This window comes from Telmatherina bonti (assembly GCF_933228915.1).
Source record: "Telmatherina bonti genome assembly, chromosome: 13".
Taxonomy (NCBI): domain Eukaryota; kingdom Metazoa; phylum Chordata; class Actinopteri; order Atheriniformes; family Telmatherinidae; genus Telmatherina; species Telmatherina bonti.
This window is the reverse complement of record NC_136611.1, coordinates 11580166-11608104: the sequence shown is the minus strand read 5'-3', so window position 1 is coordinate 11608104 and position 27939 is coordinate 11580166. Positions and strand designations below refer to the sequence as shown.

General features: G+C 39.1%; 1 protein-coding gene across 1 annotated transcript; it reads right to left on the bottom strand.

The window, feature by feature from the left end:
• Positions 1 to 603: 603 nt before the first annotated feature.
• On the bottom strand, positions 604 to 27463 carry gak (cyclin G associated kinase). The gene is made up of 29 exons (XM_079252146.1): positions 27186 to 27463; positions 23786 to 23847; positions 22219 to 22278; positions 21495 to 21609; positions 20476 to 20618; positions 20218 to 20343; positions 16926 to 17015; positions 16673 to 16808; positions 16478 to 16590; positions 15081 to 15159; positions 13690 to 13807; positions 9771 to 9820; positions 9483 to 9631; positions 8418 to 8540; positions 7079 to 7212; positions 6718 to 6912; positions 6447 to 6564; positions 6144 to 6223; positions 5785 to 5978; positions 5498 to 5659; positions 5240 to 5406; positions 4854 to 5115; positions 4563 to 4763; positions 4344 to 4481; positions 4111 to 4197; positions 3699 to 3974; positions 3411 to 3559; positions 3082 to 3258; positions 604 to 2984 (listed from the first exon to the last, which is right to left on the bottom strand). The coding sequence occupies exons 1-29, from the start codon at positions 27325 to 27327 to the stop codon at positions 2883 to 2885; spliced, it is 3948 nt and encodes a 1315-aa protein (XP_079108272.1). The 5' UTR covers positions 27328 to 27463; the 3' UTR covers positions 604 to 2882.
• Positions 27464 to 27939: the final 476 nt, after the last annotated feature.

Here is a 27939-nt window from a genome sequence, read left to right as displayed (position 1 = left end):
CAGCAAGGGATCAAACCAGCGACCTGGTTCGCGTGAAACTCCAGTGCTAACCACCATGTCACCATATACAGCCTGTTTTGTCCAAACCATTGAAAATAAAAGATGGAAGGAGCCTCCGTGACATCACCTATAGATTGCAGAGCAGAGTTGAAGCTCATTGACCTGTCAAACAAAAGGACACGACCTTAATTATGCCAAATTTCTAGATTCAAATTGGTTAGAAATGAATGAGTTATATATAAAAAACAAAATTACTTCCTCGCAGTTGTCATGAAGATAAATCTGACCTATTAATTTTTTCTTTTTTTAACATGTTTATTTCTGTAGTGAAGCTGGCCTTTCTAACACAAAATTCTATAGGATTTTGCCGTTTTGGAGCCCCTAGCGGATAAGAGGTGAACTACAATTTTAGCACTTCCAAATTGGCTTTACTTTTTAACACCAGAGGTGGCCGCTTGGTCCAAACAAAAAATAATGACACAAATAAAGCACACATTTTTCCCCTTAAATCAAAAGGATTTTTAATAATTTCATTTTCATTAAGATTTACATTCATATTAGTATGATGTAATTTGGTACAGTTAACACTGCCGATGAGTGGTGTTTTTTTTTTTTTTTTGTGTCATCCTCCCTCTTTGTACTAATATACTGTCAGAAAAACAAGTTTCAACTGAATGTTAAGCATCAGTCTGTTCTTTTTCTTCCTTCGATTTGCTGGCCCCAGGCGTTGGAATTTAACAAAATGTCAGAAAACAAAAAACAAAAAAAGAAAAGTACATTTTGACACAAAAAGACAGACTGAACACCCAAATGATACAGATTAATACATATAGAATAACAACAAACATGATATACATTTATAAAAGCACATTCGTATTAATATTTGATGCTTTGGAATGAAAAACAGCAGCAGAGGCTCATTGCCAACAACCATCAGCCCTCTGCCCATTCCGCTTATATATTATGTTCATTTTCAACTTGTGCCATTAATATAAATGAATAAATCATCAACCCTGCCCCACCAACCCTTCCCATGAAATGTAAAAATAAATAAGAAAACTAGTGATTTGATTGGTCCGTGAGGTAACACGTGAAAATGAAAATTTAAAAATGAAGTTGGAAAGATTTTCAACAAAAAAAGACAAAAATTGTAAAAAAAAAAAAAAAAAAAAAGGAAGAAAAAGCGATTGTGACCACAGGTAAGAGAGCATGATGTCCAACGAAGAAACACACTCACACAGACGCGATCACACACACAAAGTTCAGTCCGTAGTGTGATGACTGAATAATTCCCCAAGTTGGAATTTTTACAAAGCCACTTGATGGATGACAATATGTACATTGAAGTAATGACTGAATGCCTCAATACAAACACAGAAAAAGAAAAACTTCATGTAAAAACAAAAACAACTAAACAAAATCCCCATATTCTCTTTCAATCCTTAAATCTTTATTTTTTTTTTTTATTTTTTTTTTTAACTGAACTGTACGCTGGAGGTGGGCAGAGCCTGGAAACAGAGAGCTGGATTCATAACAGTGATGACGGAGATCCTCAGAAGCAACAAGCAATAGCCTGAAAGTTGGGCACGCGTGTAGTTTGCCACCCCGTAAAAAAACAAAACAAAAATCAAGCGAGTAGCTTTGTTGCTTTTGCTGCTACAAGTAGAAGAGCACTTCAAGAAAAACAAAGAGTTGCTGCCTGTTCAGACTGTTCTGGTTTGAAACCAAACTCATCCAACCTGCTGCTGTTTAGGTTTGCTGAGGGAGAGCATGCATCAGTGGGTGGAAATAAAAGGCCACTTCAAAAACCGCCGGCTTGGATTTATACAGGGCAAAAACAAAGAAACAAACAAAAAAAAAAGTTTAAGGATGCACATCTTAACATCAGTTTGAGGAGTGTGTCCAGCAGGATGTGTCAGGTGGGAGAAGCAGCACTAGTAGTGTTCAGCAGGTAATCATCCGACTGGAACGAGAGAAATTCAAGCGAATGGTGGTTCGAAAAGGTGCAGCAGCAGATCGTTTTCCATTCTTCATTCATGATTTGTTGTTGTTGGTCTGCTTATATTTGTTTTTATTAACTTTAAGGTTGATGCTAAAACCAAGTATCTGCAGGTGTGAGATGTCTCCCTGCTCTAAAACACCCGATTTAAATAAGCATCATCTCCTCAACAGCATTTTGTCAAGTTCTACACAAGCAATTCATTTCAGTTGGGTGTGTTAAAGCAGGGAAGCATCTAAAACCTGCAGGACGTTCGTGGCTTTAACACGTCGCCATGTTGGCTGGCATGCTGAGTAAATGAACTGCCGTGTTCAGTTGGTTTTGTTACATCACGAGCTGTTTGCAACCAAATGCAACCGGATCAGCATGTCATTTAGTGTGCGCTCATCTTTTTCCTATGTAAAAAGTGTCGTCACGGTAATCATCCTGCTATTTCTTTTAAAGAAATGAAATCTTTTCTTCTTTTCTCTCCGTGTGATTGTCACCTTTTCCTTCCTCCCAGTGTTTGCAGCACCACTCAGACAGTCGCACAGGTAGGCAGTGAGTTTGAGAATGGTCTTGATGTTTATTAAACTGGCTATTTTTAAACCAGTGAGGATTTTTTTTTTTTTTTTTTTTGCAACTACAGCCAAACGTGGGAGCAGGGTGTTTTGTTTTTTTTTTTGACTGTAGAAACAAAGTAGTAAAGAAGGAGGGGGGGAATGGTAGAGAGGACACCTCTCAGAGGCTCTGCGCCCCCTAAGGCCCAATGTGGGCTCAGTCCAGTCCAATCTAGCCCAGTGTAACCCTGGTTTTGTTTGGCCAAATCCATCCCAGTCTGATCTGGTCTGATCTGGTCTAGCAAGGGTCCAGGCCAGGATTTCTCTTATATATATTTTTCTTTTTAGAAGAGTGCTTTGGATCCTTGGCTTTCAAACTCTGACCAGGCATCATTCAGTTCCATGAAGATCATCTTTGCGTAATGTTCATAAGGCTGACCTGTGGCCTGCAGAGAGAGCACAGATTCACACATAAATAAGAACTAAAGGTGCAGTTTCCTGCCCTGGTCTTCCACATATGCTGTGCAGCACGGTTTACTGTACCTTATCTGGATGAACGACCAGTACTGCCTTCCTGTAGTACTTCTTCACCTGGTCAGGTGTCACCAGATCAGCCATACCAACAGGCTTCCAGCGCGTTTCACCCTCCCACAACACAGTGTGCAGAGTTGAAAGCAGAGCTCGGATGTTTCTCTCCTTCCCCTCGATCCAGTCCAAAATCTACAGCATTAAAACAAACCTTCAGTACTTTTAGCGTGGATGAAGCCTAAATGGCCCTTTAGGTCAGTAAGTATGATGAGGTTTCTGCTTTTCTAGCAAACTGTCCAGTCTATGAGGCCATTTAACCAGTACTAGTGAAACTAGTTTGTTACCTGTACTTTAAGAGGATCCATCTCTTTTGTGATCTCCTGTCTTCTCATTTCAGCGATGGTCCTTGGTCCCTTCTTATCAGGTCTGGAGGAAAAACCCTGAGTGGACAGCAGGTCCTCAAAATCATCCTCTTTTACTTTTGGTTTGGGGCCTGAAAAGAAAAGAAAAGAAAATTAAGGTATAGCAGGGGCATAAATAGATGCAAGAGTCAAGAATCCACTGAAAGGACAAGGGAGATTTTTTTTTTCTTTTTTTTACTTCCTGATATGGACAAAAATGGCAAAAATTACCGTATCCAGGCCCACGAACTCCTCTCTCCTCTCTGCCACCGATCACACTGGTGAAATTAAGGTTGTAGTTGGGTTTAGATGGCTGTGTGCCTGGAGGCTGAGAAGCCGAGGATGTTTTGGGTGTTGAGCCAGACATCCAAGGTTTACTCTGGGCTGAGGTGGGTCGTCCAGACTGCCAGGGCTGACCCTGAGGCTTAGAAGAAGAAGAGGAGGAAGCGGAAGAAGACGGACCTTTTGTGCTGAAGGAAGTCCCAGAAAAATTACTGCTGGAAGAACCTGCAAGAAAACATGGACAGAGGATATTTAACTGGGATGTTTTTATTCACACTTTAGGTTTAATAAAGATGTTTGATGGACTGTTCTTCGCAGTCAGAACAGCACATGCAATTCGACATCAGGCCAAGTCTTTTACCTGGTAAATTGGAGCCCAAATTTCCAAGGTCTGCAAAAGGATCGAAGGTCTGAGACTTGGCTTTTGACATGGATGACGCACCAGAAGCTACAAACACAGTGGCAATATGTGAGAAAGATTTTCTGCTTTTTTACATTTACAACTGGCCAAAGAAGTATGCAATGATGATAATTTATGGTGCAAAGAAAATATTTAGTCCCCTACACACTCCTAAATGAAGCTCCTCCACCCACCTGTGTTGGAATAGTTGGGTTTGCTGGAAGTGGTGCTCATACCAGTGGCGGTGCCAGCTGCCCAGCTGTCCCACCCACCAAGTAGGTCTGGTTGGCTGGCTGATGAAGTCATCTTAGGCGTATCTTTCGCAAGCTTGTCTGCAAAGACAAACATCAGCGTCTCTTTCAAGACTGAGAAACGCTTGGCAGCATGGTTTTATGATGAGAAGACGCGCTTACTGAGGTTGAAGAGGCTGGTGTTGGAAGCAGGAGTGGTGTTGCCATGAGCTGAGCCAAATCCGCTGGTTGCTGAACTATCGGAGCCCAGCAAGTCTCCAAACAGGTCCGGTCCGGAGGCTTGTCGAGATGAACTGACACTAGAGCCGACCCCGGACCCGGACCCAGACCCCATCCCAAATGGATCAAACAGGTCGCCCATGGCTGTGACAAACAGGAAGTATTAAAGATAAATGAAAACATTAAAGATATATAGAATTTTCTGTAATAATTGCAATCAGCACAGTTCTTTACGTTTTGAGTCTGGTGTCGCTCCACTGTTTGTTCCACTGAAGAACAAATCCTCCTGCACTGCTCCTGTCTGACCAGCAGGTGGTGCAAACAAGTCATTCAACAGATCGCTGTTGCTAGAAGCAGCTTTCATTCCCCCCTGGTCTGCTTGGTGAGGAGCAGAGGATGTGGCTGAGGACACGGGAGGGGCTTCAGGGTCAGAGTTCAAACCCAGGAGGTCAGCTGTACCGCTGAGAGGAGACTCCTGGACCGGAGGAGGTGGAGTCTGGAGGGAGTGAGGGAAATCAAGATAAGACCAAAAAAAAAGAAAAAAGAAAAAAAAGAAAAAGAAAGTCAAACTATAACGAAGGAATAATGAGACATAATCAGAAGTCTGAGATTTTCTGCACCTGGAAATCAGCATCGAACAGGTTCTCGCTGTGGTCACGGGAAAGTGCTTCTCCACTGGTGGCAGAATAAGAATATGACTCTCCCTCTGATTGATCGCTCAAGTCCTCCTGGTCATTCATGCCCCCTCTTCCTTGGCTGTCTGCATCATCGCGAGGGCCATGCACATCTAGAAATCCAGGAATCCAGTCAGTGGAAGCTTAAAGTTACTTTAGAAGCAGTTCGTGAGGTCGGTAGTAAATTAATAAAACAAAAATTACCTTCCCAGTCTAATGTCTGGAAGAAGTTGCTGGGGTTGGCATCGCTGCTCAGAGGAGATTCTGGTTCTGTTGCAGGGGGACCTTCTGGGGTCTGAGCTGGCTGCGGTGACTCTGAGTCATAAAAAGCAGAGGAACCTGGCTGCCGAGGCAGCTCAGGCTTACCTGTGGTGATAAAGGTTTACAAGAAAAATGGGGCTGATGGTGGAAAAGCATGAAATAATTGAGAAAATGAAGGATACACTAAAACTAAACCTGACAATGTAAACATGTGGTACGTGAAGGCTTACCAAACTTGCTGAGGATCTCCTGCTGTTCATCGCGAGATGAGAAAAGGATTTTGGGATTGAGACCTTTGGTTTGGAAGCCGTCCCATGGAGGAGTCTTGGTGGTGGGTCGGTCCCTGGGTTCCACCTCGATGTCCAAGTTAACCTGGAACAAATCTGGGTATTTCTCCTGGATGTCACAGGCGTCCAAATCATACCTGAGGGCAAATTATGTAGAGGAGAAAGACACATTTATGAAGAAAGAAAGCTGCCATTTGTGCACAGCTATAATTATTTCAGGACCCGAGTCAGCTGTCAGTCAGTGCCGTCAGGCAGTAATGAAATTTTCAGCACTTCTTTGCGGCTTCAGGCGGTATACATACTTGGCAAACTTGACGGTAGTTGCGTTTCTGGGCACAAAGCCTGTGTGAAACTGGATCTGAAACATTTTCATGGATGCCATCTGAAACAGAGTTTTAGGAGATTTTAAAATATGAATTTCTTACATTTATCTTCACCTTTTTGATATTCGGAAACAGACTTTAGGGTATCTAGGGTTTTTACTCAGCATGTCACAGGTATTTGCTGGATGCTTCAAAAGATAGAACAATAAAGCTCCTGAAAAGCCGAATTTCCACGTGAAGGAAATGAAGGACCTGTTGCACTCGAGCTTGAAGGCTTCATACCTTCGCCTGCAGACGTCCTCCTAGTGTAGATCTTGCATGATAGATCACCACCAGCACATCTCCTTGAACTGTTACATTCAGGGGAATCTCTGCTCTACCATCTTCCATCTTAAAATCCCTGGAGGAGGAGGAGGAGGAGGAGGAGGAGGAGGAGGAAGGGCAGTGAATGATGCGATGGCAGAACTGTTTTTGTTTTTTTATTTTTTAGATTCTTTGAATAAACAGGAACATTAAACACAACTGTTTTTAGGAAAAAAAAAAAAAAACTTACTTCATCTTGTCATACTCCTGTGATGTAGTCAAGACCCTCTCATCCCCGACATAAACTTCGCAGAACGGCCTGCAGCCGTTACGCTGCTTGTTGAACAGCGGCACAGGCGTCATGATGATGGAGTGAATAATCACTGGCTTGCAGTGAGGGATAATGGGCTCCTCTGCCATCATGTCGCACATATACTCGATGTACCTGACCGTCAAAAGGAAGATGGAGAGCTTATAAAATTATACAATTAGCTGATGCAAGCGGCCATATTGTAAAGCAATAAATCATCCATTGACCCACAGAATTTAAGGAATTCAGGAATTCGAAACCCATGGTGCCCCTCATTATTTTTTTAACAGTGTTTTTATACCTCTTGTGTGAAGGTGCTATGCCAGGTGGGCAGCGTTTCATTGAGAACATGTAAACAGCTGCCTCGGCGGTGGTGAAAAGGCGACAGAAACACAGGAAGGAGCAAACGGCCACTGCTGACGCTGCTCTGCCATCCTACACAAAGACACGGAGAGGGGAAGCATCTAAGCAACTGCAGCTGTCAAAGTCTCTCACTTTTTCCTCTCAGCAAAATCTAAAACTGTGGTCTTCACATTTCCACCTTCATCTAACATTTACAATTGAAATTTGATGTTTCTTTGCAGATATGTACAAGCACAAGAGCCTGACATTCGCTTCCCTGGGAAACTATTTGATGGGATTATTTTGCATGAATTGTCCAAAGTGATTTCACCGTCTTTTTTTTGCTCTTAACCAAATAAAGTTGTGTTACGCCAACAGATTTTTAATTTCTCTAATTAAGCTGATGCCTTTTATAAATCTTAGCAACTTTTTAAGCTGTATTTAAATAGAAAATAAGTGGAAATTTACTGACAACAACAGTTAATCTTGTCTGGGGCCTTTTTGTTTTTAAAATAAGTTATTTCTGTACCTGTGTGTTTTTCCCTCCAACTACCCCAGCAGCGAATGAGCTACGATGTATGTGTTTCATTATTAGGCTTGTAATAGTTCCATAAAAATAAAGACAAAAACGGTAAAATAAATTAAGATATCGATATAACAATCAAGTGTCAACTAAAATTTCATAACTCCAGATGATGATCGACGACCCAGATTCTGCATGCAAAGCTGCAAGTTATTTTTATAGTTTTGTGAAATTATGAACAGAGCTGATAAGCTCATTGGTTTCCTTATATAGGCTATTATGAATTGGCTTTCATTATGTTTTTTTCTCTGTCTGTAAAGCGTCTTGAGATGGCAGTGCCGTGATTTGACGCTATATAAATAAAGTTGAATTGAATTCATAACACATTCTTCTTCAACATCATTTTTCCAGGTTGAAGTCATTTTAGTTAAGGAAACTAACTTTGTCTGGTTTTTATCTTTATCTAAAATCACTGGGGCCTCTTGCCAGGTCATCACTGTAAATGAGAAGTTGTTCTCAACTGATTTTACCTGGTTAAATAAAGGTTAAATGAAAATAAAAATGTTTTAATTCTACCATCAGCTAACCTATCATGAAACGTAAGTAAGTACTGTCAGAACTGCAACTTTTCAGTCACTATTCATGAAAAACACAAAGAAATGCTACAGATTAAAGGAACCAAAAGCGTGCAGTTGACTTGTGGAAGCCACAGTGAAAGTTGTGGCGATGCAACGCTGGAAAATAAACAGAATTCTCCGAGGTCTAGTTCACTTACCAGACAGTGCACAATACAGATGTTCCTCTGGTCCTGTTTCAGCCACTGATGCATGTTCTTGCATACATTGTAGAGACTGCGGAGGTTGGGGGCGCGGCGGACCTGCCAGTTACACTCTGAAACCTACACACACACACACACACACACACACACACACACAATAAAGTGGCAAACTCCTTTAGCTGATGATAAACTGTTGATGAATTAGAAAAGCAGAGATGCAAACCACTGCAGGAGTCAAACTATCACAAAAAAGCTGTAATTTATATGTGGCAACTCTTCACACTGATACACTCTGCTGCCATAAAAATAAAAATAAAAAAAAAACAGGTGAAAATCATAGACCAATATGAAAGATGGATGGAGCCTCCGGCGGTAAAAAGTGAAGCCTACGAGGAAGTGCATTAAACTGCAGTTCCCCCTTCATCCACTAGGGGCTGCAAAACAGAGCAAATCCCCATAGACTCCCATGTTAAAAAGACCAACTTCACAGAAGAAATAAACATGTTTACAGCCTGGTTCAAAAATCCATTTTCGGTTTATAGGTCAGGTTTACCTTCATGACAACTGTGGGGGGAGTGAATTTTTTTCTAACTTGCCCATTTAAAAGTAATTTAATCTCAAAGTTCGGCATATTCAGGGGCGTGTCCTTTTGATTGACAGGCACCCGATCTCTCGCTTCAACTCAGAAGAACGTAGAACCGCGATTTTTAGCTAGTTAACCACATGTCTTAGCTTTAGCCCGTTTACCTCCGTTAGCTGGTTAACTCCTGTTACCTCTGGATTAGCTTGGTAAGCTCTTAGCTACAGAAAGCTCGGAGTTCGCTCAATGTCAATTATCCACCATGACACTCACAGCCCCCGTTCTCAGCTCCACCTCTTTGTCCATATTTGTATTTTCAGGGCGAGACGACACGCACGTCTCTGCCAAGATAGCGGTAGGAACTGCCCACAGAGCTTCAATTCAGCTATTCAGAAACCTATGGGTGACGTCACGGAGGCTCCGTCTATCTTTTTATATACAGTCTATGGTGAAAATGCACGAAGCCATGCACATGATCATACCCTGTTGTGGAACCGAGAAGGCCTATAGGATCGCTTGGAAAGGTTGAACACGGCGTAGTGGCCAGCGTGACGAGAGTCCAGGAAAAGACGAACATCCTCTATGTTGTTCTTTATCGCAGACTCCACACCTTCAGCTGGGAACGACATAACTACACACATGCAAACACAATTGAACAGGTAACTATGTGTTTACAAGTGAGATATGAAGTCACAACACTATCATTTAAGTCACTTTTGAATATGCTCATGAATGAGTTCATAAGAGACAGAAAGGTTAAATCTCTCTACCTGCTATTCTGGAAGTGATGTAGGAAATATCCAGGTCCCCTTTGGCATAGCTGCAGAAGAAATAGCATCTGTATTTACAACATGAACTCACACACACACTGCACATGCGAAAGGATGTACACAAATCAGCTAGCTCTACAGGAGATAACGGGTAAAATTAATTAGTTATAACTAATGCCTGAAGAACAAACAGCTATCAAACAGCTCATCTAACAATATTAGTTGGGAAACAAAAACAAAAAAAAAACAAAACGTGGTGTTAAGAGAAACTAATTTCCTTTTGGGTTTTCAAAGCTGTGCTACAAATTATGCAAATGAGATGAAGCCAATCCTCAGTTCATCCAGCAGCAGGCATCAGGCAGAACATTCAATACCGCCAACAATTTCTGTGTGTGTTGTGATGGTGAAGGTTGCTAAATTAAAAATCAGGTTTCTCTGAATTACAGTAGGGACAACTACACTGAAATGTAGCAGCAAGCAGAGAAAATGAACAATGCGTGATTTTTCTCAGCTTTAACTGTATATGAACATTTAGTAGAGAAAGCAAAGAAAATAAAACATCTATGCTGACGACAGACGATTTTATGTGTGTGTTATTAGGACAGAGATGATGCCGGTTAAGACACATGTAGCTGTAATGGTGGAGCAGTGAGACGTATCAGATATTTTCATTCTTGCTCACTCATTCACACTGGACAGCGATTCTCAACACAGCTGCATGATTTATTTATTTATTTATTTTAAATTACATTGTAATATTTTCTAACTGCAGCATATATTGCGAAGTGAAAATCTAGAGAAATTTTCAACAGATGACTTGAGTCACACTTTACATTCTGCTGCACTCCTGCCATCTTGTTGACATTAACCCGTACTGATGTTCCCTCTCTTTGTGAATCTGACAAGTCTGGTTTTATCCTGGATTTGACTGTTATTCTTACAGTCTTTTATTCCACTAGACTGGGTCAATGTTTCCTTCTATAAACTGTTTTTTTACCATGAAGGTTCGTTTGTCAGGTTCCCTTGTATTTGATGAGAACATGTTGAGCTCATTTGCCTCCTACATTGCGATAATGATGCTCACGCGATATGATGTGCAGCTCTCATTCCCAACTACAGTAACTTGAACTTCAACTGGCCATTTCTAGTTATTTTTGTGTAAGAAAAACATTTTCTTTTTCCCTTTGTTTTTGTATTTTAGTAACTGTTCGTGGAAATGCTGAGTTATCCAGATTACCTAAAATAGCTGCAGACAGAAGTCTGGTTACACACATGTTATTACATATGTTAATGATAGTCAATTTCCTGAAGACCCTGTGTGAGAAATCAAATTGTAGTTCTTTTTCAGCCGAACCTCCTACTTGTATTTTTCAGGCTTATTGTTGGCTTTGCTTGAACTTTTTCCTTCCATATTTCCAGATCTTGTCTTTATATATTTATTTTCCTTAAACTTTTAGATTGCATATCATTTCTACTAGGGGTGTGAAAATATAATAAAAAAAAATAAATAAAATTGGGATTTTTTGCTTCACAATTTCAAAATAGTTTTTTTTTGTTAAAAATTTACTTTTTTTTTTTTTATACTTACAAATAATCCATTAGGAGGTTTTTGTCATTTTTATTGGTTTTATTGATCTTTTTACTTGTCTTCTTGGACATTATAGCAGCAGAAGGATGATCTGGCTACTGTGTGTTTTTTCCTAACTGAAATCAAGAAAAATGACTAGCAAAAGAAGTTTTGTACATTTTTGCTTGTTTTAGTCTACAAAAACCGGCAATATTAAAGAATCGTAAGAGTTGCAATTTAAATCAAATTGGCTTCCAAAAAAATTGGAATCGAATCGGGACAAAAGCATATCGTCACAGCCCTAATATCAACAAGTTCCCTTTTCAAGCTGGAAGATTTGGATTTTTATCATGTATCTTAATTGCCAACTTTCCTACAACAAAGTATTGATGGAGTAATTATGGATAGTTTTCTCTCTTTTTTTTTTTTTTTTACAAGCAGTGAATTAAAAAATATTTTAAAAAAAAAAGAAGTCAATGCACATTTTCTAGAAAAGCTTCCAGTTTCAGTAGAATGAATTAGTTATAGTTTATTTTTTTCATTTTGAACACATGAAATAATCTTCAAAGTAAGGCACCTTTTATTGCACTTTTACTCAAACATTTCACAGGTTGGCCTTAAAGTAATCCCTATTATTAAGGGATTTGATAGATTACTTACTAAGATCCTCCACTGACTCTTCCTCATCTTATTATGGCCAAAGGAAGACCATCTTAAATGTTGGTGTAAATCCTGATGACAGTCTTGTATTGAGTAGAAAACAGAAGGTAAAGTAATAAAAAGTTGCTAATGGTAATAGATAAAAATAAAAAATGCTTAACGGAAGCGATGAGTCATCAAATTTCTCAGGCCCAAAGAACAACGGAGTGGTTGATTTCTATCATTATATGAAAGGAGGATTACACGTGTTTACCGGACTGATCTGGATACCGTCAGCAGATTATCTCTGTTGTAGGTGGATGTAGTAAACACCACCAACTCTAATTCTCTCTTAATTTTAGACTTTGTATTAGAGCCAGTGTTATAATTTCCTTAATTGTTCGCAACAGAGAAGTGGAATTTGTTTTGTGATTTTACGATTAACTTCTTATCTAAATTACACGTAACTGTCCATTCACATCATACTCAGAATTCATTCAACTGAATCATTGTCTGTGATGTTAGAATCAGCAAGCTGTGATGACAAACACAGCAAAAGCCTGACTTAGTGTTTTTCTATGAAAAAGAAAAAAAAGAAAAAAAAAAAGGATAGAAACAAACACAAACTACAGAACACAGAGCAACGCATGAGATGACGCGTTTCACCGACCCATATTTACCTTGGGTTGCTAGGTGATGGACACATAGGGACCATGAGGGATTGGGACAGAGAGGAAAAAAAAAAACAACAAAAAAAAATAAAGATAAAATAAACAAAACAACCAAACCAAATGAAGCACAGTGATGACAGCATAACTTTAAATGATGTGCATAGTTTTGACTGTTCAAGGAACACTTTGCTCATTTTTCAAAAATAACTTTTAAAGGTCACTTTCTGCTGGTGGTATAACTAGAACATTTCTAACAATCCACCTACTCAGATCCAATTCCTTTCACTGGCCCTTACGTATCTCATTTTCAAGGGTAACGTTTCCCTCTTTCTGTAGGATTCAGGGCATAGTGGTCATTCAGGCTTGCAGCTGATGAATTGTGCATAATATGGATGGACTGAGGATCACTATTCCTTGAATTCTAAAAGAAAAGGAAACGCACTTTTGCAAAACAGAAAAGGTGGAATTCAATTTAGTGACACTTTGCAATTTGCGCTAAAAAAAAAGGCAAAAAAAAAACTAAACAAAGCAACAAAATGTTCCTTTAAAAAGGATCTGGGATCAGGGTAGGAGCGATTATGAGTCTTTACGTAGACAATTTGCAGATGTACAATAATTAAGAACCGATCAATGAAACTGTAACAAAACGATATGACTAAACAAGTATCTAACAAATGTTATTCTGTTTTTAAATGCATCATGTCTGCACAGTACATTCAAACTGTAGTTAGCTCTTAGCTAACATGCTACAATACAAAGTGCAGCAATTATTGCTAAATATTTTTTCAGCACACGTCACACGGTAACAATCAAAAAGTGTGCTTGGTAAATCCTAATTATTTACTTCAGTAGCTAGTCTTCATGTTAATACCAAGTGAGAACAACAGTGATAGCGCTTGAGTTGTACAAATAAAGCAGAACAGCGCTCGGAGAGCAAATAAGATAATCTAAAGATAATAAAGTAATCTGAAAATAAAAAGCCTAATAACAGGATGTGAATAATCACAGTAGTCTTCATTCTAGCAAAGTGTGGCTTTCTCACCTGGCTACAGACTGGATGACTTTAGAGGACGTATCCTTTATGTTGGTGAGGAAGCGCTCTGTTCCCCCCCTCAAAATATCCAGGAGGCCACTTCCTGCCTGATCAGGATCATACACACCTGGACGTCACAAAGAAAGAGAACTGTGATGCATAACATGTACTGTAACATTTCATTTACACACATGGCCATAGTTTGGCCACATTGGTGCTGATGCAGAGCTGAGCTACAAAAATCAGGGTCCCCGTTTTAAAACGGCATATGTGGATTAGAAATATTCTCCTTGCTTCAGACAAACACGTAAAGGACCGAGTGGTTCATGAAACCAGCTCAAAGCCATCAGCTTATAGTTAAATGAACAGGTTGCATCAGACCTGAATCTGCCTGAGTTACAACAATAACCTGTCTTCCAAAGGACAGAGCAAAGCAGAAGTAAGACAGAGAAGAGCATTCTGCTTTTCGACAGATGGTTGAGTGGCAGTGCAGAAATCCTCTTAATAGGTACGAGAGAACTCGCATGTGTGTGTGTGTGTGTGTGTGTGTGTGTGTGTGTGTGTGTGCGCATATGGGCAGGAAATAAGCTTATTAAACCAGTTTATTTGTATATTTAACTAAACTGGGGAAATATCCTCACTAAATTTGCTCTCATTTCTAAAATCCTTAACAGCAGTAAATCATTTCCTGAGCATTCCCACTTTACTTCCATCAGTTTTGCGTCTTTACTGTTGATTAAAGTTCCTTTACAATGGAGCTGCAGTCAAGGTAGCAGCCTTACAAGATTGTGAAAAGCAACAAATAAAAGATTAAAAGGTTCAAATAAACTAAATCCACATAAATAAATCTATTAAAAAGATTATTTGCTGTCTGCTCAAACACACGTCACATAATGTGATGATTACTGTTTTCTATTCTAGATCCAGCACTTTCTTTTTTTCTTCGTTTCATACGTTACAGCAGGTATATGAGAAGCTCTTTATGCTCAAGTTCACTCAAAGGTAAGTGTGTTACAGAATGACTAGAGTCCCACACGCAAAGTTGTTGTAACGCAGCCGGATCCTTGAGTTTAAAAGCTGCTGACTCTGAACACCCTGAGCAGAGGAGCGGGAAACTTTCAGCCACTCCCAAATGGGCTGGATATCCAGAAACTCATGTCACTTACTGCATTTAAATCTTCATAATGACGTAGATGACACCTTAGGAGTGTAGGTGAGTGTAAATTTTTAAAATAAAAACTGCAAATAATAAAAATGGGATGCTCCAGATAGGATTATATGTTGTATTTTATGGGGGAAAAAAAAAAAACGGACAGAATAACATAACTATTGTTTTTCAGCTTTAAGTCTAAACTTTTTCACAGAAATCCCATAATATTTCCATACAAACACTCTTTTACCTGCATTGTTGTGGACGTTGTGGATCTGCATGGGCGGCTGCACTCCATTGTTGCCAAAACCTCCATTCTGCTCCAGAAGCTGCAGACATTCGTAGCCATCATACATCGGACGCCAACAGTAATATGTACTCAGCATTGCAATTGGCAGATAAACAAAATGGATTGAGGAAAAAACTAATTATTAAAACATCCCAAAAAAGGTGGAAGAAAAAAAAAATCACAAAAAAGAGGAAAAAAATAAAAATTCTCTTCCCAAAAAAGAAAAATTTCCTTTAAAAAAAAAAAAATGCATTAAATAAATCTCATATCTGGCAAAACGAAGTTTTATCATCTCATGAGTTTTGCTGATTCTGGGTCATTAATACAGCAGCTTGATAGCATCTGCACCTCTCCGCGCAACTGCTCCTGGTCAGTATCTCACTTCTGTCTCTGCTCCTCTATCTGCTACATCTCACAGCCTGCCTCTCCATATGTCTGCTGTGAAGAGAGGAGGAGGAGGAGGAGGAGGAGGAGGAGGAGGAGATGCAGAAGGACTGTAATCTTCTTATGCCCAGCAGGGAAACCCCTTCTTAACCCTAATCAGATCAGCGATCGCCAAATCTGCCCTCACCCTCCACAAACTTCCCCGCCTTATCAGGACTTGAATTTTGTCAGAAATTTGGAGACTCTCATGAACTTTTGTTTCTCAATTTACAAATTAGTTGTTCTGCAAAACTAAGCACTCTAATCCAATTGTAATGTAAAACTGAGTTTGGGGTCCACGAGGGAATTAACGCAGAGCAAACTGTCGTTGGAGACGAGAGGAGTTACAGAGATCTAGACGATTTTTCTCACGTAAATCAGCTTTACTTCAGTCACAACTATGAGTGAGGACTTAGTGATAAGTATCAGGATTTATGGCTTTGTGATAAGAAACATAAAAGGCTGTTGAGGAGTTCAACTAAAATCTTAAATCTGTGCTCAGATTACTATAAACTGTTTCCTGCCTTTATAGTAACAACAGGACAGAAAAAACAGCTGCGCTGCAGAGGTGTTGGGTTCCGATTATGTATATTCTGAAGCTCCATTCACCCATTTCTAGCCGAAGTATCTCCGCCTCTTTAGTGCCACCAGCGCAACGCCAGAGGGGAAAGACAGGAGCCAGATAAAGAGAATACAGACTCCTCTGTATCCACTACAGGGTGTGTGTTGTATCTGAAGCTTAGTAAAGTTAACCACCTTCGACAGTTTGAGATCAGTTCTGCACATTTACTCACACAGCGGCTTGTCAACGTCTTCATCACAGAGAGGATGCATCTCAGTGTCTCCGTCAATCAAGTCACACAATGTACAAGCCGAAGACAAGAGCCACAAACATCTGGAGACGGTTTTATGGCAGCAGACACCGGCACACGTACCTCTGGAACTGGAGACTTGGGGTTGACGTTGCGTGCTGCTGCTATCTCCTGTAGCTGGTTGACGAGCTCTGTAATGGAAAGACGCTCCTCTGGGTTTACTTTCAACATGGAACCTGGAGGAAAAGTGAAGTTAGAAAGCAGTTAAAGGCTCTGCGAGTAAAACAGACTGGGATGACACTAGCAGGTAGTACTTACGTATGAGCTCATGATACACGGTGTACTTGACGTCGTTCTGGGGGATGGAGTACTTTCCGTTGACTATTTGCAGCTTGGCCCCCTCTTCAAATGGATGCTGCTTGAAACACAGCAGGTAGAGGATGCATCCCAAAGCCTTGCAAGGGAGACAGCATATGTCAAAAGGCAAAGCTTGAACCATTAAACTTTATTTTGAACAAAAACACGGTAAAACACACAACATAAAGAGAGAGAAAAAAAAAAGAAAACTTACCCAGATGTCTTGCTTCTCATTGATGGGAAAGTTGGAGTAGAGATCGATCATCTCTGGTGTCCGATATGCCGGAGTGGTGTTCCTTGTGATCTACAAAAAGGAAAGAAAAAGGACCAGATAAGCCCAAAGTCTCCTGTTCCAGCTAAACTTATATACATTTTGTCACCGTATCAGATGTTTCAGACATTTTTCTCCCAAAACATTAATATTAATTTCCACAGGACTAACATGGATCTAAGTAAAATGTGTAAAAATTGAACGTTTTCCCACTTTTAAATCTTCCATCAGAAAAGAAAAAGGATCCCTTTCCAGAACATGAGCTTGGCGTTGATACAGATTATTAGATTTAGAAAGTCTGGTGTCCTGCATACTGGGGTCATATGTGGCCAAATGTCCTTTATGTGTGTCTGCATGGTTACGGTATTAATATTATTGACCTGCTCGATCAGAGCTTCCTGGACATTTGGTGGTTAATTTAATTAAAGGTTTCTGGTTGCTGATCTCATTTCTGCCTAAGATCCACCGAGACCTCTGAATCCGCTTTTCCCTTTTTTTTCCCCCTCGTCTTTATTGATGAACTTTCACAGTGAAATCTGAGAACAGAGCATGCATCCATTCATAAAAAACTAACTGTTGAGTCACAATTTTACCATCTTATAAAAAACTTTTTTGTTTCACGACAAGTCATGTAATAAACTAGGGCTGTGATTATATGCTTTTTTCCTGATTCGATTCTGATTTTTTTTGGATGTTAATTTGATTTAAATTGCGATTTTCACAACTGTTAGATATTGCTGATTTTTGTAGATTAAAAACAAAAACAAAAAAAGTATAAAACTTTTTTTTGCTCGTCATTTTTCTTGAATTCAATTAGGAAAAAACAACACAGCAGCCAGATCATCATTCTGCTGCTATAATGCCCAAGAAGACAAGTAAAAAGATTAATAAAAATTACAAAAATCTCATAATGGATTATTTTTATTTATCTGAATTTTTTTTTTTTTAATTTTTGTTAAAATTGTGAAGCAAAAAATTACGATTTTCGATTTTTCGATTAGATTGTCACACCCCTATAATAAACTGGCATTGTCAGGGAACAAAAAAATAAATAAAATAAAATAAATTAAAAAAAAAAAAAAAAAAACCTTTTTCAGGGGAATACCATTATTGCAAATCTGATCCAATTCCAAAGCTTACTAGATTTCATTTTTTCATGTAATACCGAGGCCGGATACACTTCTTGCTTTAGGTGTTCCCAGGTAAAAGACAGCTTCATTTGCAAGTGCATGGAATTTCAGAGGTATGCAAAGCTCTTGGAGATGCCAAACTAGTCAGCTGTGACTGCTGGACGGTACAGAAATGTTGCAGCAAAACTCACATGGACATGAAATCTGACACCAGTGTAAACTCCTGAACCCTGCAGTAAAAAGTGTCAAGCGCTCAGAGTGGCGAAAGTTAAGATGGCCGACACACAACCGCTACAGAGTAAGAGTCACAAGCAATGGAAACAAAAAAAAAAAAAAAAAAAAACTTGAACAGATAACAGATTTTTTTTTTTCTTGAAGGTTTTGTGAACAGATTAAATAACAGAAACTCTTCCAGGACCACATGAACAGACCTGAACCTGGAGCTCTAATGAAGAGGGATCACTTCTATTCAGGTACCAGCAAGCTTCAGGAGGCCTTGCAAGGGCTGCTGTGGTTTAGGATGAGCTTAGTAGACTTATTTAGGTTTAAGGTTGAATAAAAATCTACTTCCAAAGCTGTCGCTAGTTACTATAAGATTCATTTTATCAATGCAACTGTGCAGAAAGTCTGCAGTGTTCAGAGAGGCTGGGGTGGAGGACAATACTCTGACACCAAAGCATACTTAAATATTTCTGACACCTTCAGGTCCTTCACAAACATGCATTACATTGGTGCGAGACATAGCAGGTATGTGAACAACATTTGCTTGGAGCTTCTTCCCTCAAGATGGGAACCGCTGGCTGGTACTTGTGGAAAAAAAGAAAGCTTATTGATGAACTACGGAAAAATTCCATTCGAATAATCTTTTATCTCAACTCAACTTTATTTATAAAGCTCTTTAAAACAACCAAAGCTGGGACAAAGTGCTGTGCATCAGCCAAAACAACCAATTACTAGATAAATAAATAACACAATAAAACAATAGATCTTATCTGTCAAGTGAATTGTAAATATAATACAGTCACCTGTCACTTAACTTGATACACCTGTTTGTTTGCTTGTTAAATAGTTTGAACAGGGATTTAGGTGACTTTGAACGTGGCATGGTTGTTGGTGCCAGAAAGACTGGTCTGAGTATTTTAGACCATGCTGATCTACTGGGATTTTACTCACAACCATCTCTAGGGTTCCCAGACAATGAAAGAGAGATAATATCCAGTGAAAAGCTGTGTAGACCAAACTGCGTTGTTAATGTTGATGTCTGAAGAGAAAGGGGCAGACTGGAGATGTGCAGAACACAACACATCCAGTCTGGCAGCAGATGGGCTGCAGCAGCTAAACTACAGCAGGTTAGCTAAGAACATGAAACTAAAGCTACAGTTTACACACACTCCCCAAAATTCATCAACTGAAGATTGGAAAAACACTTGTCGTCTGATTGGTTTCCATTTCAGTGGCTACATTCAGAATTTGGTAGAAAAAAAAATGTTAAGCATGGATCTATCCCACTTTGTATAGTTCAGTGGTATAATGGTGTGGGTGATATTTTCTTAGCACTATATTGGTCCCTTAGTACCAACTGGGCATTGCTCAATCCCAACAGCCAGCATACCTATTCTGATGGCTACTTCAAGCGGGATAATGCACCATATCACAGATCTCAAATCATCTCCAACTGGTTTCTTGAACGTGACAATGAGTTCATTGTCCTGCAGTGGCCTCCACAGTAACCAGATCTCAATCAAACAGAGCAGCTCTGGGATGTGGTGGGATGGGAGATTCTCTGTGGCAACAGATCTGCAGTAACTCTGTGATGCTATCATGTAAATATAAAGCTAAATCTCTGAGGAATGATTCCAAAACTTTGTTGAATCAATGCCATGAAGAATAATGATTGTTCTGAAGGTAAAAGAGATCAAAAGTGGGTATGTAAGGTGTCATGAATAAAATGAGTGTAAAGATTCTTTCCCTTTGCTTATCATTCTAGTGTGTGGCTCAATAAAACTGAGACCAAGCACCGGGTATCAGTTCAATGCAGCATATTGTAAGACTGGATTTGTCTCCTGATTTAACATTTAACTTGCTATTTGAGTGTGTGGGTGTACCTCATCCTCCACCATGGATCTCTTCTGTGCAGACCAGCTGTAGTCGGGGCGATGCGACACTGTGGTGGAGCTGCCAAAGTCACACAGCTTGATAGTGCCCTGGTTACTAATCAAGAGGTTCTCGATCTGCAACACATCAAAGCAGCTGAATTCATTACTCCTGCATGTCACGTTTTTTTTTTTTTTTTTTTTTTTTTAAACCATTCATCAGGCTTTTCAATCAGTGCTCACTCATCCAGCCTTTCCAACCAGACCGACCTTGAGGTCTCTGTGGATGACCGGAGGTTTCTGTTTGTGCATGTGCTGCACAGCACGGCATGCCTGGTAGAAGATTTTCAGCACAGTGTCGCATGACAGAGGGGCTTTCTGCTCGACCCGCTTTATGAAGTCCACCAGCTGACCTGAGGTAGGGGAGGCACAAACAGGACTGAATCAGAACCAACAAATAAGAGCGGACGTCTCAGATCATATGAAAAAGAACAGAACTGAAAGGCGAGGGCTTCTGACACGCATAAATCAATCAGATGGCAGCTTTGAGGCTTTTTTTGCTTCTGTAACAAAAACTACATTAAGAAACATTCAAACCGAGTTAAATCTGGGAAATCTGTGAACTGAATGACCTATGACACATGGTGGCTGCTATGTAGAGCAATAATTATTTTTTCCTCTCTTTTTTCATTAAGAAAATTAAAAGACCATATATTGGTGTTTATTTTTATTTTTTATAAAATGGGCAAATAATATAAGAATTTTTCTCCTTCCTGCTCATTTTCAAGCATGGTGGTGCATTGTGTTATGCATTGTTTTGTTCTGTACAATCTTGTTTGCTTCTGCATGACCATGTGAGAAATAAACTATCAACCATAAATGCTATAGTTTGTAAAGTTTTCATTTTTCCAATGTTTTTATTGCAAATTAAATGAAATCTCTTGACAATTCAGGGAATCACAGAAAGAGAAAATAACAGAACATTTATTTCAGAAATGACAAATAAATGCCTGATGAAGAGTTTGAGGTAAATTCTGGGTTAAATTGTGAAATACAGATGTGCGGTTTTGCCCGCGTTGCGTAAAAATCAATCAAGAACCTAAAAAGCATGTCTATAGGAACTAAAAACCACAAACGGGAAGCTTTCTTCACCAAAGCCGTTCAGTTGAAGTTAGTGAGAAACCGTGTGGCTGCTCTTACGGACTGATGAATAAGCAGCGACTCGGCTCTAAAGAAGCACAAAGAGGAAGAAGAAACGACAGTGTGTGGAAGTGCATGTTCGTATTTACCTTTACACAGCTCGGTGAGGATGAGGAACTCGGCTTGGCCGGTGTCCGACTCTTCCTTACTGATGGAAGCAGCCGAGGAGAACTGGACTATATTTGGATGACCTGATAGCTTTTTCTGTGGAACCAGAGGGTCAAAGAAAACATGCACAAATCCCAACGCTAAAGTGATTTCAAGCCTTTCATAAATCTTAACAATCTAGTGACTGATGCTCCCAGTCTGGTTTACACCTAAACAAATAAACAAGGATTTTGTGTAAATCTTGGAACTCGGCCTGAAGACTTAGTGAGTTATCAGACCAAAGCAAGTCTAATTAATCTACTTTGTGAAGCTAAAATTCAGCTGCCTCACAAGATGATTTATCAGCCAAAAATTATTTAATCTGAAATAGGATTAACATATCTTTTTAGATCTTTACATAAAAAAATTACTTCTGAGCTATTCATTGTTTTCATCCTGGTCTTTAGCTTTTCTCAAGTATGAAACAAATAGAAAATAAAACTAAAAACCATAAATGCATATTAGCTCCTGTAGTGCATAAACTGACATGGTGTCTACATTATAAACTACAAGTAATCGATAGTGACAGCAAACTATGCTAGAAGTGGATTCCTAACTCTTGTAGGAATGAGGAGATCTGCTGAACACGACAGCAGAAATGCCGCAGAGACAGCAGAGAAGATTTTAGAAAGAACAAACGTGTTTTAGTGACAAATGAAAGGATACCATAAAGCAGACTTCCTGTATGATTTCCTTGTTCTTTTCCTCCTCGTTGGACAGCAGCCTCTGAAACGAAAACATTTAAACACATCGGTTTGGGCTTTCCTCCTTTGTTCATCGTGTTTTTTTTTTTTTTTTTAAACCTTTAAGCTGCTTGTTAAACTTACAAACTACACAGCAGAGCATCTTAAAGTTTGATCTTCTTACATTTCTTTACACAAAAAAAAAAAATGGATTATTTAGACATATCTTGATTTGCTGTTTTTAATTTTCATTTACTTATCCATAATTTAAAAAAAAAAAAAATCATAAGATATATAAAGATTTATAAGAAAGTATGATATGGCTCCCTCATAACCAAAACTCAGTTTTTTTTCCTCCATGAAATCACATGATCAGGATTTTTTCTTGATTAATATGATTTTAAAAAAGACAAAAAAAAAAAAAAAAAATCAACATTGGTGTTATAATTTTTTTCAAATAAAGTGTAATGTCCAATTGAATGTTTGCGTCTTGTGTTAAAGTCAAGATGTAACACACTGACTGTGATTTAAAAAAATAGTAAAATGCATTAAATGTAGACCAGGCATTCACAGCAAGGCTATCACAGCATTTCCCTTGAACACAGTTCAACGACACACCACACATCCATTGGTTTTGGGCACATTTCAGCATGTAGTGTCCTTTACCTGCTACTGCCTGCCTGAGCTAAGTTCAGCTGAATGAAGAGCGAAATTTAAACAAAGGAAGTGATGCACAGAACAAAAAAAACTAAAAGAAAATGGTGGTGTTTGGACAGTGTGAAGATTGAGGTTGGTTATGAGACAAGACAGGGGGTACAGGAGAAAGTTGATGATGAAATAAGAAGCAAAACTGAGATCTGGCATGCTGACAGTTTACACTCACTCAGGCCAGTTTGTGCACAAACACTAATACGATCTGAGGGAACTGAGAATCTCAGCGTGGTGCAGATTCAGACAGAAACGTCACAACTCTGATGAAATCTCTGAAGACATTTCATTACACACCAGGATGAACTTTCCAGTTTAGATTATTGTATTTTTTTGTTAAAAATGTTGGACAGCCAAAATTCTTCCTTTTTAACTAAAGTAATGTAAAAAAAAATCTGTAAAGCTAAAAGGAGTAAAATAGATTATAAAAGCAAAAGTTACTTTGTTCTTGCGGGACAAGAGAGTGTTGTGAGAATGTTATTATTTGGCATTAGTCTGATTAAATTATCTATAAAACTATCTAAAGAAAACATGTATTATTTAATGCATTCAGCAGCACTTCACTCATTTTACCCAGAAAATTTCTGGCTTAAATCTGTTTGGTTATTAACTATAGAAGTCATTAAACCACATCCAATGGGCATCAAAAGGTTCATTTAGAGAAGAAAAGTTCTAAATAAGAGTGAAAAGAGCCAATGTTCATGATTTGGTGCATCAGATGCACACCTACCAAATAAAATATTAAAAAAAAAAAAAAAAAAAGACAACAGAGCTATGAATTAACAAATGAACATAAAATACTGAGTCAGCTGATACACAACAGTGATACGCTGAAGGCATACCTTGAGGGCATAATCTTTACCACTGCTCATGTCCTGGGCTTCATACACAAAGGCAAATCCACCTTAAAAGAAAAGAAAAGAAACCAAAAAATGACATTACATCAAAATGCACAGCACATTGCTCTTATTGACTCACACCCATAAGTTTAGGATGTTCAGTGTCTTGCAAAAAATGTACAACGTAGATCAGGATGTGTTGTAATACACCCCAATGCAGCAACCGTCTCGACTCAGCGTCACATTTCTGTGCAACTCGAGTTGCATGTTCAAGCAGTGACTAGAAATTCAGAGAAATAGCTGCAACCAAACAGAAAACACTTCCAAATGTTCATTTCTATAAATAAATAGCTATCTAATCTAAGATTTTGCAGCTGATGGCCACAGACAACACTAAAATGTTTAGCTGAGCTCCTTCTGCAAATCCTTCCACAAACATCTGAACTGACAAGGAGTAACACTGAACCGCAGTCTTATCTGTTGATCACTGAGCAGCCACGGCAGCGTTTGAGCTGAGATGTGTGGCTGTAAAATAAACCCTGCACCGGCAACATTTCTGTCTCCAGCTCACTGGGCCATAAATGTGTTTTCACTGAAGGAGAAGCTGGAATGTGAACAGCTGATTAGAGCTGCCGCAATCATAAGTTATCTGTCAGAGAGCAAAGAGAATCGGTTAAAGTGAGATCACCAGCCAGTCACTGAATACAGCTGGGTGTTTTTTTTTTGTTTTTTTTTTATTCTGATTAAATAAGGGGAACAGACGGCATCACATTGGTCTTGTTACAAGGATTTAAAAGTCATCAAGAAAGGTGGGCTAAAAGACACATTACTCAGCAAAGCTGCAGCTTAAACAAGAAATGGGAAAGGTTACCATAGTGACAAGTAAATCAACTACCAGACTTAGTTTGCGCTGTGAAAACCCAAAGGAACAGGCTCAAGATGATAATCTTTAACACTGTTTGGACATGAGGAAGAATGCCCAGGTGTGTGTGTGCAACAGTATGACCTTTTTTCAGAGCTAAACCTGCAACCTAATAGTCATGCAGCCTGATCTTCTTAACAACACTTGTTACATTGGATTCCTTAGCACTGGTTTTAACAGTGAAAAAATCATTCACTTTACTACTCACACTTGTCACAAAGTTCAACAAACAGTTGAACTTTATCAGCCCAGTGCATAATTAATGAATACATACAGAAAACAAGTGATTGCACTGAAACGAAACAGGCAGACTCATGAGGATCACATGTCTGCCTGTTTCGTTTCAGAGAAAAAAAACAGAGATTTGAAATTTTCTCCTTTTTTTTCTTCCAAGCCATTTCAAGAAGAATATGCCGTTATCACAGACCAAATCGCACAGATTTGAAAAGAGGAGAATTTTAGTTTTAGAATAAAGTGATATCTGCTTTCAGCCTGTTTGGGGTCGGTGTGATCATAGCATCACCATCCTCCTGATTGCCCCATTTTTTGTGGATCATATATAGTTAAATGTATATACAAACAAACATTAAGAAGCTGCTTTAAATGTAGTAGAAAAAGCAGTTAACCGCTTGTCACACTCAACTGGTGCCAGTGATTAATTTGTGAGCATTTCTTTTCTTAAGATCACCAAGTTTGAGAATTCCAAGATGATAAATGATCTCTTCTCACATGCTGAGATGTTTTTTTTTTTTTTTTTTATTGATTAGTTTGAGTCAGACGTATTGGAACAGAGATACAGGGAAAACCTGCTGGATTGTGGCCCTGAAGTACCAGAGCTGGGCACTCCCAGTGTCTCCTGAGTTGGAGTCTGCATGTACGGGACCCAACTATCCAGGTTATGCTCATTGCTCTTATAGTTATGGGTAGTCTAGTCATCCATTATTTATGTAGCAATGGGGATGTTACCTGATGCACTTATCTCGCTCTGTCAGATTGAAGCCAGAGACGTTAGAAGCAACATAGTTTTTTGAACGTGTAATCTGTTTTGTTCTGTTTTGTTCTTATTAAAAAACTAGAAGAAAGAAGAACTGGTCTACTCGCGTTTCAAATACAAAGTTGCTAGACAGACTTCAAAGTGGTGGTAAAGAAGATAAACAAAGTGCCATTACACGCTCTATTTCTCTAATATATTAATGTATAAATATATGCCAATGTTGCTGTCTCTAACTTATTTCTCCTTTTTTTCTGCAGGTCTTCCTGAATAAGTGCAGTTGTACATGTTGATCTGTCTTTCCTGTCGTCTCCACCCCAACCAGTCGAGGCAGATGGCTGCCCTCCCTGAGCCTGGTTCTGCCAGAGCTTTTCTTCCTGTTAAAGGGGAGTTTTTTCCTTCCCACTGTCGCCACGTGCATGCTTAGGATGAGGGATTGGATCGAAGTCATGACTTGATGCAATCAGTTGGTTTCTATTATAGGATATGTATGAATTGGCTTGAAATGATGTGTATATTGATTTGTGTATGTAAAGTGGGCTGTGACAACATTGTTGTGAAGTGGCGCTATACAAATAAAGTTGCATTGAATTGAATTAAAGGCACCAAAATCTCTCAGATTTAGTTAAACATTTCCTCATCTTAGGTGGATTGAGGAGACTCGCACCAGTCAATTTCTTCAATGTTGGCCAAGTGTTTTTATCAAGAACGGCTTAAACGGACCTGACATGTGTTAATTGTGAATAAATAAATGGGGGGGAGAAGTCATGTAGAGTTATTAAAAAGTCCACATAAACGTCCCTACTAAGAAATACTGAATATTTGCAAACACAAAAAAGCAACCTGATCAGTGGGATTCCAGATGCCTTGTGAGCTAAGCTGTTGTGCAGAAACGTGAGTGAAACTGAACTATGTATGGGAAAACTTAGTGAAAAACGTCAGATCATTATCATGTTTCATCCTGTTGTAAACACCGTCGTGACAGCAGCAGTCAGCTTGGAACTAATTCACACTTGTTGTCACATGAAGACAATCCAGCAAAGCTTTGAAAACACACTGATTTGGTTCGTTTTGTGGTCTGGTTGTTTGGTTAAATACGCTGTCATCGCTTGTATCTGAAGGCTGCCTTTCCTTCCAAACACCGAAAGTACGAGCTTTCTCTTAGAATAATGTCAAGATGAAGAAATGCGGCAACCTACTTGGCTTTCTAATAACATGCGACTTGCTTTAAGACGCAACCCCAAGAAGGTTTCTCTAATTCACATTTCACAGTCTGAATATAATAATTAAAAAAAAACAAAAAAAAACTGTTAACGTGATCGAAACTAAACTAACAACATGTGTTAAATTGGTGACTCACAGCACCGCACTTGCTAACTCCACTGACTACAAATACAGGTATGCTGCTAGTCGGTTAGCCGGTTCGGCTATCTAGCATGTTTTCTTTGGAAAATAATCATCACGTGTCTCGTTGTGTTATCTTATCTCACCTTCGGCAATCACTCTCTTGATTCTGAGTTTCATGTCTCCGAGCTCAACGACCTGTCCTACGAAGTCATTTTGGTCCCGACTGGCCGCTCCGGACGTGCCGGGCCCGGCTAGGAAATCAAGTGCCGACTGGAACAGTGACATCTTTCTTCAGCGCCCGTTTCCAGGCAGCTTCCAGGCAGGGAATGAAAGCTCTTCCTTCACGCAGGCCCAGCTGATAAACTCTACAAAGGTTCGTGGTGTTAAAAAGTCTTATGGTCCTGTGTTATTATTCTTTCATTGGAAGCAAACATCCTCTTCCTGCAGCTACGCCGACGAGGCCACCATCCTCATAGTGCTAACTTCCGTGGAGGGTGATGACGTTGGACACGACTTGATCATGTGACGTGGAAAAAAAATAAACCCACAAAATGTAATAAAATACAGAACAAAATCACATATGTTGTAATTTTCTACTTAAGATTGAAATTATTATTATTATTATTATTATTATTATTATTATTATTATTATTATTATTATTATTATTATTATTATCATCATCATTATTGTTGTTGTTGTTGTTAAAACACAGTATCTCTCGTAGGTAAAAAGCATAAAAAGCCCATAACAGGTACCTTACAGCAATAATAGAAATATTAATAGGAGACCATCCTTGAAATGTACTGAAAATGTATGTATAACAAACCTTTTAGACTGTTTAGTTTTACTCACGTTGTGGAATCCCATTATTCCCATGTGTTATACTGCCACCTACT